Below are 20733 nucleotides of genomic sequence, written 5' to 3' on the forward strand. Positions count from 1 at the left end.
CCCTATCTCTCTCTCTCTCTCTCTCTCTCTCTCTCTCTCTCTCTCTCTCTCTCTCTCTCTCTCTCTCTCTCTCCTCTCCTCTCCTCTCCTCTCCTCTCCTCCTCTCCTCTCCTCTCCTCTCCTCTCTCCCTCTCCCCTCTCTCTCTCCCTTTCCCCTCTCTCTCTTCCTCACCCAATCTCTCTCTTCCATGCAGAGCGAGGTTGAGGTTGACACACAAACACACAGGTGTGAGATGAACAGAGCCAACCGTTGGTCTTCCAGTACGTGGTGTGTGTTGTTCTGACTGGCTGTGAAGGTTGAACACTCTGTCAGACACTGTTCTAGTTGTGATATAAGGAGTGTGAGCTACACTATTAAATGTTACTGAGCTTGTGATTTAATCAGTGTAGTAAGTTCGAGCGCCTGTTAAACTTTGATGGACTGTGTGTGAGGCGATGAATGAGGAAAAACATACTTATTATTCAACCTAAAGTGGTTATTATTAGTTTAATATGATGTAATAATAGCCATTAAATTATAGTAATTTCCACTAGATTATTTTCCAGGCCAGTTTTAATGGCCCTCAAAACAACATTCGGGGTCTCCGTTGTCAATAGAAACCAATAGAAGATGAACTCTTAGGCAGGGCGGCCCACCTAGTGCCCGATGGGACAAGAACATCCCGGTCAGCCAAACCCTCCCCTAACTCGGACGACGCTGGGCTAAACCCTCCCCTAACCCGGACGACGCTGGGCTAAACCCTCCCCTAACCCGGACGACACTGGGCTAAACCCTCCCCTAACCCGGACGACGCTGGGTTAAACCCTCCCCTAACCCGGACGACACTGGGCTAAAACCTCCCCTAACCCGGACGACGCTGGGCTAAACCCTCCCCTAACTCGGACGACGCTGGGCTAAACCCTCCCCTAACTCGGACGACGCTGGGCTAAACCCTCCCCTAACCCGGACGACGCTGGGCTAAACCCTCCCCTAACCCGGACGACGCTGGGCTAAACCCTCCCCTAACCCGGACAACGCTGGGCTAAACCCTCCCCTAACTCGGACGACGCTGGGCTAAACCCTCCCCTAACCCGGACGACGCTGGGCTAAACCCTCCCCTAACCCGGACGACGCTGGGCTAAACCCTCCCCTAACCCGGACGACGCTGGGCTAAACCCTCCCCTAACCCGGACGACGCTGGGCTAAACCCTCCCCTAACCCGGATGACGCTGGGCTAAACCCTCCCCTAACCCGGACAACGCTGGGCTAAACCCTCCCCTAACTCGGACGACGCTGGGCTAAACCCTCCCCTAACCCGGACGACGCTGGGCTAAACCCTCCCCTAACCCGGACGACGCTGGGCTAAACCCTCCCCTAACCCGGACGACGCTGGGCTAAACCCTCCCCTAACCCGGATGACGCTGGGCTAAACCCTCCCCTAACCCGGACGATACTGGGTTAATTGTGCGCCGCCCCATGGGTCTCCCGGTCGCGGCCGGTTGTGACAGAGCCTGGACTCGAACCCAGGATCTCTAGTAGCAGAGCTATCACTGTGATGCAGTGTCTTAAAACACTGCGTCACTCGGGAGGCCCTGACCTCTAACTACCCATTCCTCTACAGGTGAGTATGTGTGACTGTCCCCATGTGTGAATTAATCCTCTGACCCTCTCTGTAGGAGCGTATCATTGAGCGTCTGAAGGAGCAGAGAGACAGAGACGACAGAGAGAAGACAGAAGACATCGAGTCCAACAAGAAAGAACTGAAGGAGCTCAGAGAGAAACTCAGTCTACTGCAGGGAGACCTGTCTGACCGAGAGGTGAGCTACAATGACCAGACAGGCACCACACTCAGTCTACTGCAGGGAGACCTGTCTGACCAATAGGTGAGCTACGTTGACCAGACAGGCACCACACTCAGTCTACTGCAGGGAGACCTGTCTGACCAATAGGTGAGCTACGTTGACCAGACAGGCACCACACTCAGTCTACTGCAGGGAGAGCTGTCTGACCAATAGGTGAGCTACAATGACCAGACAGGCACTACACTCAGTCTACTGCAGGGAGACCTGTCTGACCAATAGGTGAGCTACGTTGACCAGACAGGCACCACACTCAGTCTACTGCAGGGAGAGCTGTCTGACCAATAGGTGAGCTACAATGACCAGACAGGCACTACACTCAGTCTACTGCAGGGAGACCTGTCTGACCAATAGGTGAGCTACGTTGACCAGACAGGCACCACACTCTGTCTACTGCAGGGAGACCTGTCTGACCAATAGGTGAGCTACGTTGACCAGACAGGCACCACACTCAGTCTACTGCAGGGAGACCTGTCTGACCAATAGATGAGCTACGTTGACCAGACAGGCACCACACTCAGTCTACTGCAGGGAGACCTGTCTGACCGATAGGTGAGCTACGTTGACCACATAGGCACCACACTCAGTCTACTGCAGGGAGACCTGTCTGACCAATAGGTGAGCTACGTTGACCAGACAGGCACCACACTCAGTCTACTGCAGGGAGACCTGTCTGACCAATAGGTGAGCTACGTTGACCACACAGGGACAACACAATGACCATACAATCATCGAACCAAGACCATATTCTGACCCCACGATGACCCCACTCAAGCTGCCTGACCCGCAAGGTCACCTTAAATTCCAGCCAGTCATTTTTCTTGAGAAATAGTCCACAGAGTATTAGATTGGATGAGTCACAGACTCCTTGAATGACAGACAGACAGTCCCGCACAAACATCAGCAATCGACTCTCTCTCTGCCTATTGATTGACTGGCTACTGCCCTGTCCTGAGAGTGGCAGGCAGACAGAGCAGAGGAGAATATTAAACCATGGGCCTATGTGACTGTCTGGCAGAGACAAGGCATTAGGCTGAGGAAAGACCAGGAGCTGTCAGCCAGTCAGTCAGCCATGGACCACTGCTGATGTTCTCAGTCTGCTGTTTGTCTCAGAGACACTCTGAATGAACGGACAGAATGATAAAAGGGGGAGGGGATGGACCTGGGACTTGACTCAGGGGTGGGGTGAGGTCTGTGGGCATTGCATTTGCGGGTGTGTGTGTGTGTGTGTGTGTGTGTGACAACAAGATAAAGGGTTCCTCTGTTGATAGCCTACCTCAAAGTGTTATCTTTCTCTCTTGGGGCCCCCCCTCTCTTAGATGACCCCTAGTTCCACAGAAAACAGGCCCAACATTGAAATGGACATTCAGTACAGATGATTGTCACTTGGACACGTGCAGGTACACACACACAGGAGAGCTGTAAACATCCTGTCACATATTCTACTACATAATAGCAGAATAGGTTTGTTGTTCCTGTTGTTCCTATACTGTGTGAGCCTCGGTATTCCTCTAGGCCAGGGGTGTCAAAGTCAAATGGACGGAGGGCCAAATAAAAAAATCAGCTACAAGACGAGGGCCGGACTGTTCGAATGTTCATTGAAAAATTTTTAAATGACGCATATAGTCTAGTGAACCTAATTGAACCTACTGAAAACCTAACAAATATATTACAATATGATCAGATAAATAAAGCAATATTTTCTTATGGCTCTGTCAGTAATCTTTAATTTTCAACAGACACAAAAGACAAATTTCCTTTATATAAATATCCCCATAACATGAACATTAAATGAAAGAAACCGGTATTCAAGGCACCATCAGTAGACTATATTTTCTATTTTAGCAAAAGTGGGCTAAATTTACTTCAAAGAAAAAACAATAATAGCAATTTTCTATCATCCACTCAACTGAAATATTTTTAAAATATAATTGGATTGAAATACAAAAAAATAAAGTGCAAAAATCTATTAATCAAAAACAACACTTTGTTTAAGGAGAAGTAACATGCAGTGAAAACAAATATTAAATTTTAACTTTTAAACTTGAACTGAGTAAAAACTCTAAATATGTGATTGCACAGTAATGTTCACTTGTTTGAGGTTGAGGGTGATACTTGGTGGTGTCCCATCTTTTCCACAAGTTCATCAATGTTCGGGGTAAGGCTCTGAGCTGAAGAAATCCTCAGAATTGAGTGGAGGTGTTCAGCGGTAAGTCGACTTCTGTGTGATGTTTTGTTCAGGTTCATCAAAGAAAACAGTTGTTCACACAGGTATGTGCTGCCAAACATAGACAACGTTTGAGCAGCCTGGATGCGCAGCTGGGGCATTGTGCCGGGGAGGAAACGGGCGAACTCCGCAGCACCCACTGCCGCATATTTTGCCCTCAGTGCATCATTGCATTGGAGGTCAATCAACTCCATTTGGAGGTTTGGTGGTGAGCTTTCCACGTCAACAGCAAATGGGTTACCGAGCAGTTCCAACCTGCTTTTTTGTGCTTCAAAGTCAGCAAATCGGCGTCGAAAGTCAGCGGCAAGCATACCTATTTTATCAGCCAACTGTGTGCTCGGGAACGCACTGGTAGAGAGCTTCTCTTTCATGGTCTGGCAGCTGGGAAAGTGGCTCAAATTTTCTTTCCGCATCTGCGTCTCCCACAGAGTCAGTTTGGTTTTAAATGCCTTCACTGTACTGTACATATCAGAGATGACACGATCCCGACCCTGCAGCTGCAAGTTTATTGCATTCAGATGACTCGTAATGTCACACAGAAAAGCCATTTCACACAGAAACATTTCGTCTCGGAGTTGTGTTGTGTCTTTCCCTTTGCTGTCCAAGAACAGACAAATCTCCTCACGAAGCTCGAAACATCTTTGAAGCACCTTTCCCTGGCTTAGCCATCGCACCTCTGTGTGATAAGGCAAATCACCATGCTCCGTTTCTAACTCCGTCAGAAATGCCTTGAACTGGCGGTGATTCAAACCTTTGGCTCTGATAAAGTTAACTGTGCGCGTGATGATGCTCATTACATGCTCCATTTTCAAGGCTTTACCGCACAACGCTTCCTGGTGTATGATACAATGATAAGCTGTCAGCTCACCTGTCGCGTTTTCCTCTTGCATCTTTTCCCGTATCTTCGCCACCAGTCCGCTCCTGTGTCCACACATCGCAGGTGCTCCGTCGGTTGTCAAACCCACGAGTTTTTCCCAAGGCAGCTCCATCTCATTTACACATCTTGACACCTCTTCATACAAATCATGCCCCGTAGTTGTGCCATGCATAGGACGTAAAGCCAAAAACTCCTCTGTCACGCTTAGGTTGGAGTCCACTCCGCGGATGAAAATTGACAACTGGGCAATGTCAGAAATGTCGGTGCTCTCATCCACAGCCAAGGAATATGCAATAAAATCTTTTCCCTTTTTCACAAGCTGCTCTTTTAGATTGATGGACAACTGGTCTACTCTCTCGGCAATGGTGTTTCTGCTCAGACTCACATTTAAAAAGAGTTGCCTTTTTTCTGGGCAAACTTCGTCACAAACTTTAATCATGCAGTTTTTGATGAAATCCCCCTCCGTAAATGGCCGGGCTGATTTAGCGATCTCTTCTGCCAAAATAAAACTGGCCTTGACAGCAGCCTGGCCTTGTGATTTGGCTTTTTTGAACAGAGCCTGTCGAGATTTGAGGCCTCGTTTTAATTCCTCTGCCTTTTGTAGCCTTTGTTCCATGTCCATATTCTTGTTTTTGTCCGCGTGTTTCGTTTCATAATGTCGTCTCAGATTATACTCTTTCAGTACCGCCACACTTTCTCCACACAGAAGACACACAGGTTTTCCAGCTACCTTCGTGAACATATACTCCGACTCCCACCTTGTTTGAAACCCCCGGTTCTCAGTATCCACCTTCCGTTTTGCCATTTTTGATGGGTATCTGAAAGTTAATTTTACTGTGATGCTGACGACTGCTGTGCCAATAAATATTGAAATGAAGCAGCCTACTGCTCGGTGCGTCACCTTTGCATTGTGGGAAATGTAGTATTGGTGCGTGTAAAAGATCTGCGGGCTGCCGGCTTGCTGCGGGCCGGTTCTAATAATAAATCAAGATCATCCCAGGGGCCGTAAAAAACCTTCTTGCGGGCCGGATGTGGCCCGCGGGCCTTGACTCTGACATATGTGCTCTAGGCTGTCTGTCTGCTCCTAATACAGCTTCAACAAGTCACACAACACAATACCCAACCACCAAGCCACTTCCCTTCTCCAGCTACCAACATACTATAACATCCAGCTACCAACACACTATAACATCCAGCTACCAACACACTATAACATCCAGCTACCAACATACTATAACATCCAGCTACCAACATACTATAACATCCAGCTACCAACATACTATAACATCCAGCTACCAACATACTATAACATCCAGCTACCAACATACTATAACATCCAGCTACCAACATACTATAACATCCAGCTACCAACACACTATAACATCCAGCTACCAACACACTATAACATCCAGCTGTACCAACATACTATAACATCCAGCTACCAACACACTATAACATCCAGCTACCAACACACTATAACATCCAGCTGTACCAACACACTATAACATCCAGCTACCAACATACTATAACATCCAGCTACCAACACACTATAACATCCAGCTACCAACATACTATAACATCCAGCTGTACCAACATACTATAACATCCAGCTACCAACACACTATAACATCCAGCTACCAACACACTATAACATCCAGCTACCAACATACTATAACATCCAGCTACCAACACACTATAACATCCAGCTACCAACATACTATAACATCCAGCTACCAACACACTATAACATCCAGCTACCAACATACTATAACATCCAGCTGTACCAACATACTATAACATCCAGCTACCAACATACTATAACACCCAGCTACCAACACACTATAACATCCAGCTGTACCAACATACTATAACATCCAGCTACCAACACACTATAACATCCAGCTACCAACATACTATAACACCCAGCTACCAACATACTATAACATCCAGCTACCAACATACTATAACACCCAGCTACCAACATACTATAACATCCAGCTACCAACATACTATAACATCCAGCTACCAACATACTATAACATCCAGCTACCAACACACTATAACATCCAGCTGTACCAACATACTATAACATCCAGCTACCAACATACTATAACATCCAGCTACCAACATACTATAACATCCAGCTACCAACATACTATAACATCCAGCTGTACCAACACACTATAACATCCAGCTACCAACACACTATAACACCCAGCTACCAACACACTATAACATCCAGCTACCAACATACTATAACACCCAGCTACCAACATACTATAACATCCAGCTACCAACATACTATAACACCCAGCTACCAACATACTATAACATCCAGCTACCAACACACTATAACACCCAGCTACCAACATACTATAACATCCAGCTACCAACACACTATAACATCCAACTACCAACACACTATAACATCCAGCTGTACCAACACACTATAACATCCAGCTGTACCAACACACTATAACATCCAGCTACCAACACACTATAACACCCAGCTACCAACACACTATAACATCCAGCTGTACCAACACACTATAACACCCAGCTACCAACATACTATAACATCCAGCTACCAACACACTATAACATCCAGCTACCAACACACTATAACATCCAGCTACCAACATACTATAACATCCAGCTACCAACACACTATAACACCCAGCTACCAACATACTATAACATCCAGCTACCAACATACTATAACACCCAGCTACCAACACACTATAACACCCAGCTACCAACACACTATAACACCCAGCTACCAACACACTATAACATCCAGCTACCAACACACTATAACACCCAGCTACCAACACACTATAACATCCAGCTGTACCAACACACTATAACACCCAGCTACCAACACACTATAACATCCAGCTACCAACATACTATAACATCCAGCTACCAACACACTATAACATCCAGCTACCAACATACTATAACATCCAGCTACCAACACACTATAACATCCAGCTACCAACATACTATAACACCCAGCTACCAACATACTATAACACCCAGCTACCAACACACTATAACACCCAGCTACCAACACACTATATCATCCAGCTACCAACATACTATAACACCCAGCTACCAACACACTATAACATCCAGCTACCAACACACTCTAACATCCAGCTACCAACATACTATAACACCCAGCTACCAACACACTATAACACCCAGCTACCAACACACTATAACACCCAGCTACCAACACACTATAACACCCAGCTACCAACACACTATAACATCCAGCTACCAACACACTATAACATCCAGCTACCAACATACTATAACATCCAGCTACCAACATACTATAACATCCAGCTACCAACATACTATAACACCCAGCTACCAACACACTATAGCATCCAGCTACCAACACACTATAACATCCAGCTACCAACATACTATAACATCCAGCTACCAACACACTATAACACCCAGCTACCAACACACTATAACACCCAGCTACCAACACACTATATCATCCAGCTACCAACACACTATAACATCCAACTGTACCAACACACTATAACATCCAGCTACCAACACACTATAACACCCAGCTACCAACACACTATAACACCCAGCTACCAACATACTATAACACCCAGCTACCAACACACTATAACATCCAGCTACCAACACACTATAACACCCAGCTACCAACACACTATAACACCCAGCTACCAACATACTATAACATCCAGCTACCAACACACTATAACACCCAGCTACCAACATACTATAACACCCAGCTACCAACACACTATAACATCCAGCTACCAACATACTATAACATCCAGCTACCAACATACTATAACATCCAACCACCAAGCCACTTCCCTTCTCCAGCTACCAACACACTATAACATCCAGCTACCAACATACTATAACATCCAGCTGTACCAACACACTATAACACCCAGCTACCAACACACTATAACACCCAGCTACCAACATACTATAACATCCAGCTACCAACATACTATAACATCCAGCTGTACCAACACACTATAACACCCAGCTACCAACACACTATAACACCCAGCTACCAACATACTATAACATCCAGCTGTACCAACACACTATAACACCCAGCTACCAACATACTATAACACCCAGCTACCAACATACTATAACATCCAGCTGTACCAACACACTATAACACCCAGCTACCAACACACTATAACATCCAGCTACCAACACACTATATCATCCAGCTACCAACACACTATAACATCCAGCTACCAACACACTATAACATCCAGCTACCAACACACTATATCATCCAGCTACCAACACACTATATCATCCAGCTACCAACACACTATAACATCCAGCTACCAACACACTATAACATCCAGCTACCAACACACTATATCATCCAGCTACCAACACACTATAACATCCAGCTACCAACACACTATATCATCCAGCTACCAACACACTATAACATCCAGCTACCAACACACTATAACATCCAGCTACCAACACACTATAACATCCAGCTACCAACACACTATAACATCCAGCTACCAACACACTATAACATCCAGCTACCAAGCCACTTCCCTTCTCCAGCTGTACCAACACACTATAACATCCAGCTACCAACATACTATAACATCCAGCTACCAACATACTATAACATCCAGCTGTACCAACATACTATAACATCCAACTGTACCAACATACTATAACATCCAGCTACCAACATACTATAACATCCAGCTACCAAGCCACTTCCCTTCTCCAGCTGTACCAACATACTATAACATCCAGCTACCAACATACTATAACATCCAGCTACCAAGCCACTTCCCTTCTCCAGCTGTACCAACACACTATAACATCCAGCTACCAACATACTATAACATCCAGCTACCAACATACTATAACATCCAGCTGTACCAACATACTATAACATCCAACTGTACCAACATACTATAACATCCAGCTACCAACATACTATAACATCCAGCTACCAACACACTATAACATCCAGCTACCAACATACTATAACATCCAGCTACCAACATACTATAACATCCAGCTACCAACATACTATAACATCCAGCTACCAACATACTATAACACCCAGCTGTACCAACATACTATAACATCCAGCTGTATCAACATACTATAACACCCAGCTGTACCAACATACTATAACATCCAACTGTACCAACATACTATAACATCCAGCTACCAACATACTATAACATCCAGCTACCAACATACTATAACATCCAGCTGTATCAACACACTATAACATCCAGCTACCAACATACTATAACATCCAGCTAAAAACATACTATAACATCCAGCTGTATCAACATACTATAACATCCAGCTGTATCAACATACTATAACATCCAGCTGTATCAACACACTATAACATCCAGCTACCAACATACTATAACATCCAGCTACCAACATACTATAACATCCAGCTACCAACATACTATAACATCCAGCTACCAACATACTATAACACCCAGCTGTACCAACACACTATAACACCCAGCTGTACCAACACACTATAACATCCAGCTGTACCAACACACTATAACATCCAGCTACCAACATACTATAACATCCAGCTACCAACATACTATAACATCCAGCTGTACCAACACACTATAACATCCAACTACCAACATACTATAACATCCAGCTGTACCAACACACTATAACATCCAGCTACCAACACACTATAACATCCAGCTGTACCAACACACTATAACATCCAGCTGTACCAACGCACTATAACATCCAGCTGTACCAACACACTCTAACATCCAGCTGTACCAACACACTATAACATCCAGCTGTACCAACACACTATAACATCCAACTACCAACATACTATAACATCCAGCTGTACCAACACACTGTAACATCCAGCTACCAACATACTATAACATCCAGCTACCAACACACTATAACATCCAGCTACCAACACACTATAACATCCAACTACCAACATACTATAACATCCAGCTGTACCAACACACTATAACATCCAGCTACCAACACACTATAACATCCAGCTACCAACATACTATAACATCCAGCTACCAACACACTATAACATCCAGCTGTATCAACACACTATAACATCCAGCTACCAACATACTATAACATCCAGCTACCAACATACTATAACATCCAGCCACCAACATACTATAACACCCAGCTGTACCAACACACTATAACATCCAGCTACCAACATACTATAACATCCAGCTGTACCAACACACTATAACATCCAGCTACCAACATACTATAACATCCAGCTACCAACATACTATAACATCCAGCTGTACCAACACACTATAACATCCAGCTGTACCAACACACTATAACATCCAGCTGTACCAACACACTATAACATCCAGCTGTACCAACACACTATAACATCCAGCTGTACCAACATACTATAACATCCAGCTACCAACACACTATAACATCCAGCTGTACCAACACACTATAACATCCAGCTACCAACATACTATAACATCCAGCTACCAACACACTATAACATCCAGCTGTACCAACACACTATAACATCCAACTACCAACACACTATAACATCCAACTACCAACATACTATAACATCCAGCTGTACCAACACACTATAACATCCAGCTACCAACATACTATAACATCCAGCTACCAACACACTATAACATCCAGCTACCAACACACTATAACATCCAACTACCAACATACTATAACATCCAGCTGTACCAACACACTATAACATCCAGCTACCAACACACTATAACATCCAACTACCAACATACTATAACATCCAGCTACCAACATACTATAACATCCAGCTACCAACACACTATAACATCCAGCTGTACCAACACACTATAACATCCAGCTGTACCAACACACTATAACATCCAGCTGTACCAACACACTATAACATCCAGCTACCAACACACTATAACATCCAGCTGTACCAACACACTATAACATCCAGCTACCAACATACTATAACATCCAGCTACCAACACACTATAACATCCAGCTACCAACATACTATAACATCCAGCTACCAACACACTATAACATCCAGCTGTACCAACACACTATAACATCCAGCTGTACCAACACACTATAACATCCAGCTACCAACATACTATAACATCCAGCTACCAACACACTATAACATCCAGCTACCAACACACTATAACATCCAGCTGTACCAACACACTATAACATCCAGCTACCAACATACTATAACATCCAGCTACCAACATACTATAACATCCAGCTGTACCAACACACTATAACATCCAACTACCAACATACTATAACATCCAGCTGTACCAACATACTTTAGCCTCCAGTTTGCCTTTCTTACAACCATTTCTCACCTCTCTCCATGGAGTCCTCTCCCAGCTGATCTCTGCCCCTCACCCCTCTCACCCACTTCATATCTCTTTAAACCACCCCATCACTCTCTTCTCTCCTTCTCATCCAGGTGTAGGTACAGTTGAAGTCGGAAGGTTACATACACTTTGGTTGGAGTCATTAAAACACATGTTTTAAACCAATCCACAAATTTCTTGTTAACAAACTATAGTTTTGGAAAGTCGGTTAGGACATCTACTTTGTGCATGCCACAAGTAATTTTTCCAACAATTGTTTAGAGACAGATTATTTCACTTATAATTCACTGTATCACAATTCCAGTGGGTCAGAAGTTTACATACACTAAGTTGACTGTGCCTTTAAACAGCTAGTTGACATCATTTGAGTCAATTGGAGGTGAACCTGTGGATGTATTTCAAGGCCTACCTTCAAACTCAGTGCCACTTTGCTTGACATCATGGCAAAATGAAAGATATATAAGATGAAATCAATCATTCTTTCCTACTATTATTCTGACATTTCACATTCTTAAAATAAAGTGGTGATCCTAACTGACCTAAGTCAGGGAATTTTAATAGGGTTAAATGTCAGAAATGGTAAAAACTGAGTTTAAATATATTTGGCTAAGGTGTATGTAAACTTCCGACTTCAACTGTATCTGTGGGCTCGGCTCGTTGGTCTGAATCTGTTTGTGGATAAATGTTTAAGCTCCTCTGAAGGCAGGTTGTCATATATGTTTGATTCTGATTCATAATGTAATCCACCCCAGTGACCTAAATGCTTGTCTCCCAGACTGCCTTACAATACGTGGCGTGTTAGCATCAAGGAACTTTCACAAGCTTCTCTCCTTCTCCCGTCCCTCTGTTCTCCCTCTCCTCTGCAAAGCAATCATAAAGACTGGACAACAAGCCAGAAAGCAGTGTTTTTCTAACCCAACTCGACCCTCTCTCTGTCTGTCTCTCTCTCTCTCTTTCTTTCTCTCTCTGTCTCTGTCTCTCTGTCTCTCTCTCTCTTTCTTTCTCTTTCTCTCTCTCTCACTTTCTCTTTCTCTCTCTCTCACTCTCTCTCTCTCTCTCACTCTCTGGAAGAGAGAGAGAGAGAGGGTAAAAAGAAAGACAGGAAACAGTTCTTCGTGGATGGAAGGCTGTGTATTTGGATTGTGGATCAGAACATGGAGAAACATGGAGACGTGATCAGACTGTTCTGTATTGTGGAGGGAGGGAGGGAGGGAGAGAGAGAGATGTTTCCCATGCTAACAAAGCCCTTAAATTGAATTAGAGAGCGAGAGACAGAGAGAGACAGAGAGAGACAGAGAGAGGGAGAGAGAAAGAGAGACGTAGTGAGAGAGAGAGGTAGAGAGAGAGAGGTAGAGAGAGATGTAGAGATAGAGAAAGAGAGGTAGAGAGAGAGAAAGAGAGGTAGATAGAGGTAGAGAGAGAGAGGTAGAGAGAGAGAGGTAGAGAGAGAGCGGTAGAGAGAGGTAGAGAGGTAGAGAGAGAGGTAGAGAGAGAGGTAGAGAGAGAGAGAGAGAGAGAGGTAGAGAGAGAGAGGTAGAGAGAGAGATGTAGAGATAGAGAAAGAGAGGTAGAGAGAGAGAAAGAGAGGTAGATAGAGGTAGAGAGAGAGGTAGAGAGAGAGAGGTAGAGAGAGAGAGGTAGAGAGAGAGCGGTAGAGAGAGGTAGAGAGGTAGAGAGAGAGGTAGAGAGAGGTAGAGCGAGGTAGAGAGAGGTAGAGAGAGGTAGAGAGAGGTAGAGAGAGAGAGGTAGAGCGAGGTAGAGAGAGAGAGGTAGAGAGAGAGGTAGAGAGAGGTAGAGAGAGAGGTAGAGAGAGGTAGAGAGAGAGCGGTAGAGAGAGGTAGAGAGGTAGAGAGAGAGGTAGAGAGAGGTAGAGCGAGGTAGAGAGAGGTAGAGAGAGGTAGAGAGAGGTAGAGCGAGGTAGAGAGAGAGAGGTAGAGAGAGGTAGAGCGAGGTAGAGAGTTAGGTAGAGTGAGGTAGAGAGAGGTAGAGAGAGGTAGAGAGAGGTAGAGAGAGAGGTAGAGCGAGGTAGAGAGAGGTAGAGAGAGGTAGAGCGAGGTAGAGAGAGGTAGAGAGAGGTAGAGAGAGGTAGAGAGAGAGGTAGAGTGAGGTAGAGTGAGGTAGAGAGAGGTAGAGAGAGGTAGAGAGAGGTAGAGAGAGAGGTAGAGAGAGAGAGGTAGAGAGAGGTAGAGCGAGGTAGAGAGTTAGGTAGAGTGAGGTAGAGAGAGGTAGAGAGAGGTAGAGAGAGGTAGAGAGAGAGGTAGAGCGAGGTAGAGAGAGGTAGAGAGAGGTAGAGCGAGGTAGAGAGAGGTAGAGAGAGGTAGAGAGAGGTAGAGAGAGAGGTAGAGTGAGGTAGAGAGAGGTAGAGAGAGGTAGAGAGAGGTAGAGAGAGAGGTAGAGCGAGGTAGAGGATATGGTGTCATGATGGAGGTCAGTATCTGCTGCTCCACCAGGCAGCGTGATGCTTACTCCAACCCCGCCATGTTCCCATGTCGCCCTACTGAATGATGGGTTATGGAACGATGGGAAAGACATTTGGGGCCTTCCTGTTACCCTGACAGGATGGGCTTATTGTCCGTGACAGTGAGCGATAGGACAGAAGAGAGGTGTGTGTGTGTGTGTGTGTGTGTGGTTGCCACGACATGTTTCTAGCCCATCAAGTTAGCATTGATTTGTTCTTAATTGAACATTAACTTTGTATTCCACTCAGAGAATGTAACTGGAAGCTTGAATAACACTTTGTCCTTTGAATTACTTTAGACTTTTTATTTTCTCTTTCCGTCTTTGTCCCTCCCTCCCTCCCTCCCTCCCTCCCTCCCTCCCTCCCTCCCTCCCTCCCTCCCCCCCTCTCCCCTCCCTCCCTCCCTCTCTCCCCCCCTCTCCCTCCCTCCCTCTCTCCCCTCCCTCCCTCCCTCCCTCCCTCTCTTCCCTCCCTCCCTCCCTCTCCCCCCCCCTCCCTCCCTCCCTCCCTCCCTCCCTCCCTCCCTCCCTGCCTCTCCCCTCTCCCTCCCCCCCTCCCTCCCTCCCTCTCCCCCCCTCGCCCCCCTCCCTCCCTCTCTCCCCCCTCTCCCTCCCCCCCTCCCTCCCTCCCTCTCTCCCCCCCTCCCTCCCTCCCTCCCTGCCTCTCCCCCCTCCCTCTCTCCTCCCTCCCTCCCTCCCTCTCTCCCCCCCTCTCCCTCCCCCCCTCCCTCCCCCCCTCTCCCTCCCTCCCTCCCTCCCCCCTCCCAGACCAACCTGTTAGACCTTAAGGAACATGCTTCGTCCCTGGTCTCCTCCGGTCTGAAGAAGGACTCTAAACTGAAGAGTCTGGAGATGTCTCTGGAACAGAGGAAAGACGAGTTCATCAAGATGGAGAACCAACTCAAGAAGGTCATCTTTTTTCTCACCCTTTAATAAAACCACCTGCTGTATCACTGAACTGAGATCAGTCCTTACTAGCCTTACTCCCCAGCCCTGTTGCAGTCAATGACATGGCCTTACACTGAACTGAGGTCAGTCCTTACTAGCCTTACTCCCCATCCCTGTTGCAGTCAATGACATGGCCTTACACTGAACTGAGGTCAGTTCTTACTAACCTCACTCCCCAGCCCTGTTGCAGTCAATCTTCCAATGAACTTCCACTGAGATCAGCTATTAACCCTACTCCATGTCTCTACCCCATTCAACTTCACTCACAGGTCTCAGACTGCTTTCAGGTCAGTTCTTAGCCTTGTCCCAATCAACTCTATAGTCGCCCCATAGCATTAGGATCAGTATAATGCCTCTCAGTAGACCTGTGCAATCAGTTATCCTGCCTGTTATGTGATGTCGAGTCACGCAGTCAGATCTTAGATGAAGACACCAGCCTGCCCCATTCAACTGCACAGCCTTCAAACTGCTCTCAGACCAGTTCTTAGCTATGGCCCCAGTCCTTTACGAGACCTGTCCAAATCAAAAAATCAAATCAAATCAAATCAAATTTTATTTGTCACATACACATGGTTAGCAGATGTTAATGCGAGTGTAGCGAAATGCTTGTGCTTCTAGTTCCGACAATGCAGTAATAACAAGTAATCTAACTAACAATTCCAAAACTACTGTCTTGTACACAGTGTAAGGGGATAAAGAATATGTACATAAGGATATATGAATGAGTGATGGTACAGAGCAGCATAGGCAAGATACAGTAGATGGTATCGGGTACAGTATGTACAAATGAGATGAGTATGTAAACAAAGTGGCATAGTATAGTATAAAGTGGCTAGTGATACATGTATTACATAAGGATACCGTCGATGATATAGAGTACAGTATATAGGTATGCGTATGAGATGAATAATGTAGGTTAAGTAACATTTATATAAGGTAGCATTGTTTAAAGTGGCTAGTGATATATTTACATCATTTCCCATCAATTCCCATTATTAAAGTGGCTGGAGTTGAGTCAGTGTCAGTGTGTTGGCAGCAGCCACTCAGTGTTAGTGGTGGCTGTTTAACAGTCTGATGGCCTTGAGATAGAAGCTGTTTTTCAGTCTCTCGGTCCCAGCTTTGATGCACCTGTACTGACCTCGCCTTCTGGATGATAGCGGGGTGAACAGGCAGTGGCTCGGGTGGTTGATGTCCTTGATGATCTTTATGGCCTTCCTGTGACATCGGGTGGTGTAGGTGTCCTGGAGGGCAGGTAGTTTGCCCCCGGTGATGCGTTGTGCAGACCTCACTACCCTCTGGAGAGCCTTACGGTTGAGGGCGGTGCAGTTGCCATACCAGGCGGTGATACAGCCCGCCAGGATGCTCTCGATTGTGCATCTGTAGAAGTTTGTGAGTGCTTTTGGTGACAAGCCGAATTTCTTCAGCCTCCTGAGGTTGAAGAGGCGCTGCTGCGCCTTCTTCACGATGCTGTCTGTGTGAGTGGACCAATTCAGTTTGTCTGTGATGTGTATGCCGAGGAACTTAAAACTTGCTACCCTCTCCACTACTGTTCCATCGATGTGGATAGGGGGGTGTTCCCTCTGCTGTTTCCTGAAGTCCACAATCATCTCCTTAGTTTTGTTGACGTTGAGTGTGAGGTTGTTTTCCTGACACCACACTCCGAGGGCCCTCACCTCCTCCCTGTAGGCCGTCTCATCGTTGTTGGTAATCAAGCCTACCACTGTTGTGTCGTCCGCAAACTTGATGATTGAGTTGGAGGCGTGCGTGGCCACGCAGTCGTGGGTGAACAGGGAGTACAGGAGAGGGCTCAGAACGCAACCTTGTGGGGCCCCAGTGTTGAGGATCAGCGGGGAGGAGATGTTGTTGCCTACCCTCACCACCTGGGGGCGGCCCGTCAGGAAGTCCAGTACCCAGTTGCACAGGGCGGGGTCGAGACCCAGGGTCTCGAGCTTGATGACGAGCTTGGAGGGTACTATGGTGTTGAATGCCGAGCTGTAGTCGATGAACAGCATTCTCACATAGGTATTCCTCTTGTCCAGATGGGTTAGGGCAGTGTGCAGTGTGGTTGAGATTGCATCGTCTGTGGACCTATTTGGGCGGTAAGCAAATTGGAGTGGGTCTAGGGTGTCAGGTAGGGTGGAGGTGATATGGTCCTTGACTAGTCTCTCAAAGCACTTCATGATGACGGATGTGAGTGCTACGGGGCGGTAGTCATTTAGCTCAGTTACCTTAGCTTTCTTGGGAACAGGAACAATGGTGGCCCTCTTGAAGCATGTGGGAACAGCAGACTGGTATAGGGATTGATTGAATATGTCCGTAAACACACCGGCCAGCTGGTCTGCGCATGCTCTGAGGGCGCGGCTGGGGATGCCATCTGGGCCTGCAGCCTTGCGAGGGTTAACACGTTTAAATGTCTTACTCACCTCGGCTGCAGTGAAGGAGAGACCGCATGTTTTCGTTGCAGGCCGTGTCAGTGGCACTGTATTGTCCTCAAAGCGGGCAAAAAAGTTATTTAGTCTGCCTGGGAGCAAGACATCCTGGTCCGTGACTGGGCTGGGTTTCTTCCTGTAGTCCGTGATTGACTGTAGACCCTGCCACATGCCTCTTGTGTCTGAGCCGTTGAATTGAGATTCTACTTTGTCTCTGTACTGGCGCTTAGCTTGTTTGATAGCCTTGCGGAGGGAATAGCTGCACTGTTTGTATTCGGTCATGTTACCAGACACCTTGCCCTGATTAAAAGCAGTGGTTCGCGCTTTCAGTTTCACACGAATGCTGCCATCAATCCACGGTTTCTGGTTAGGGAATGTTTTAATCGTTGCTATGGGAACGACATCTTCAACGCACGTTCTAATGAACTCGCACACCGAATCAGCGTATTCGTCAATGTTGTTATCTGACGCAATACGAAACATCTCCCAGTCCACGTGATGGAAGCAGTCTTGGAGTGTGGAGTCAGCTTGGTCGGACCAACGTTGGACAGACCTCAGCGTGGGAGCCTCTTGTTTTAGTTTCTGTCTGTAGGCAGGGATCAACAAAATGGAGTCGTGGTCAGCTTTTCCGAAAGGGGGGCGGGGCAGGGCCTTATATGCGTCGCGGAAGTTAGAGTAACAATGGTCCAAGGTCTTTCCTCCCCTGGTTGCGCAATCGATATGCTGATAAAATTTGGGGAGTCTTGTTTTCAGATTAGCCTTGTTAAAATCCCCAGCTACAATGAATGCAGCCTCCGGATAAATTGTTTCCAGTTTGCAGAGAGTTAAATAAAGTTCGTTCAGAGCCATCGATGTGTCTGCTTGGGGGGGGATATATACGGCTGTGATTATAATCGAAGAGAATTCTCTTGGTAGATAATGCGGTCTACATTTGATTGTGAGGAATTCTAAATCAGGTGAACAGAAGGATTTGAGTTCCTGTATGTTTCTTTCATCGCACCATGTCACGTTAGTCATAAGGCATACGCCCCCGCCCCTCTTTTTACCAGAAAGATGTTTTTTCCTGTCTGCGCGATGCGTGGAGAAACCTGTTGGCTGCACCGCTTCGGATTGCGTCTCTCCAGTAAGCCACGTTTCCGTGAAGCAAAGAACGTTACAGTCTCTGATGTCCCTCTGGAATGCTACCCTTGCTCGGATTTCATCAACCTTGTTGTCAAGAGACTGGACATTGGCAAGAAGAATGCTAGGGAGTGGTGCGCGCTGTGCCCGTCTCCGGAGTCTGACCAGAAGACCGCCTCGTTTCCCTCTCTTTCGGAGTCGTTTTTTTGGGTCGCTGCATAGGATCCACTCCGTTGTCCTGTTTGTAAGGCAGAACACAGGATCCGCGTCGCGAAAAACATATTCTTGGTCGTACTGATGGTGAGTTGATGCTGATCTTATATTCAGTAGTTCTTCTCGACTGTATGTAATGAAACCTAAGATGACCTGGGGTACTAATGTAAGAAATAACACGTAAAAAAACAAAAAACTGCATAGTTTCCTAGGAACGCGAAGCGAGGCGGCCATCTCTGTCGGCGCCGGAAGTAGCGTGTGAGCCAGCGTTGTGATGTCGAGTGGAGAAGACAGCCACTGACAGATCCCCTACTCATCCTGCCAGTGGAATGACACTCAATTCTGGGACTAGTCTGTCAATCATGCTGTAATGTGTGTGTGTGGTGTCTGTGATCAGACTCCTGACTCTCCCTCCTGTCCTTAAAGTGTCAATGTTGATTCACTTTCATCTCCTCCTGTTTCTCATGTCATTGTGTCTTCCTTTCCATTTCCTCTCTTCCAGTTCTCCTCTCCTCCTCTTCTTTTCCTGTTCTCCTTTCCTCTTCTCCTCTTCTCTTCCTGTTCTCCTCTCCTCTCTTCCTCGTCTCTAACTGTTCTCCTCTCATCCTCTCTTCCTGTTCTCCTCTCCTCTCTTCCTCGTCTCTAACTGTTCTCCTCTCCTCCTCTCTTCCTGTTCTCCTCTCTTTCTGTTCTCCTCTCCTCCTCTCTTCCTGTTCTCCTCTCCTCTCTTTCTGTTCTCCTCTCCTCCTCTCTTCCTGTTCTCCTCTCTTTCTGTTTTTCTCTCATCCTCTCTTCCTGTTCTCCTCTCCTCCTATCTTCCTGTTCTCCTCTCCTCCTCTCTTCCTGTTCTCCTCTCCTCACTTTCTGTTCTCCTCTTCTCTTCCTGTTCTCCTCTCCTCCTCTCTTCCTGTTCTCTTCTCCTCCTCTCTTCCTGTTCTCCTCTCCTCCTCTCTTCCTGTTCTCCTCTCCTCCTCTCTTCCTGTTCTCCTCTCCTCCTCTCTTCCTGTTCTCCTCTCCTCTCTTTCTGTGCTCATCTCCTCTTCTCTTCCTGTTCTCCTCTCCTCCTCTCTTCCTGTTCTCCTCTCCTCTTCTCTTCCTGTTATCCTCTCCTCTCATTTCTTTAATCATTCCTACTGTATCTCCATCATTTTTTACTCTCTCTATTTCTTGTCATCTTTTTCT

The 20733-nt window shown here is 46.3% G+C and overlaps 1 protein-coding gene across 1 annotated transcript in view; it reads left to right on the plus strand.

Moving 5' to 3' along the window:
• LOC139404682 (ELKS/Rab6-interacting/CAST family member 1-like) overlaps window positions 1-20733 on the plus strand; it is a 424291-nt gene that overhangs the window by 147728 nt on the left and 255830 nt on the right. Inside the window, exons 13-14 of the mRNA XM_071147289.1 lie at window positions 1657-1797; window positions 15611-15751. Of these exons, the coding sequence (XP_071003390.1) occupies window positions 1657-1797; window positions 15611-15751 (282 nt within the window). The remainder of the gene's footprint in view (window positions 1-1656; window positions 1798-15610; window positions 15752-20733) is intronic.

This window comes from Oncorhynchus clarkii, unplaced genomic scaffold, assembly GCF_045791955.1.
Source record: "Oncorhynchus clarkii lewisi isolate Uvic-CL-2024 unplaced genomic scaffold, UVic_Ocla_1.0 unplaced_contig_9009_pilon_pilon, whole genome shotgun sequence".
Lineage (NCBI taxonomy): Eukaryota > Metazoa > Chordata > Actinopteri > Salmoniformes > Salmonidae > Oncorhynchus > Oncorhynchus clarkii.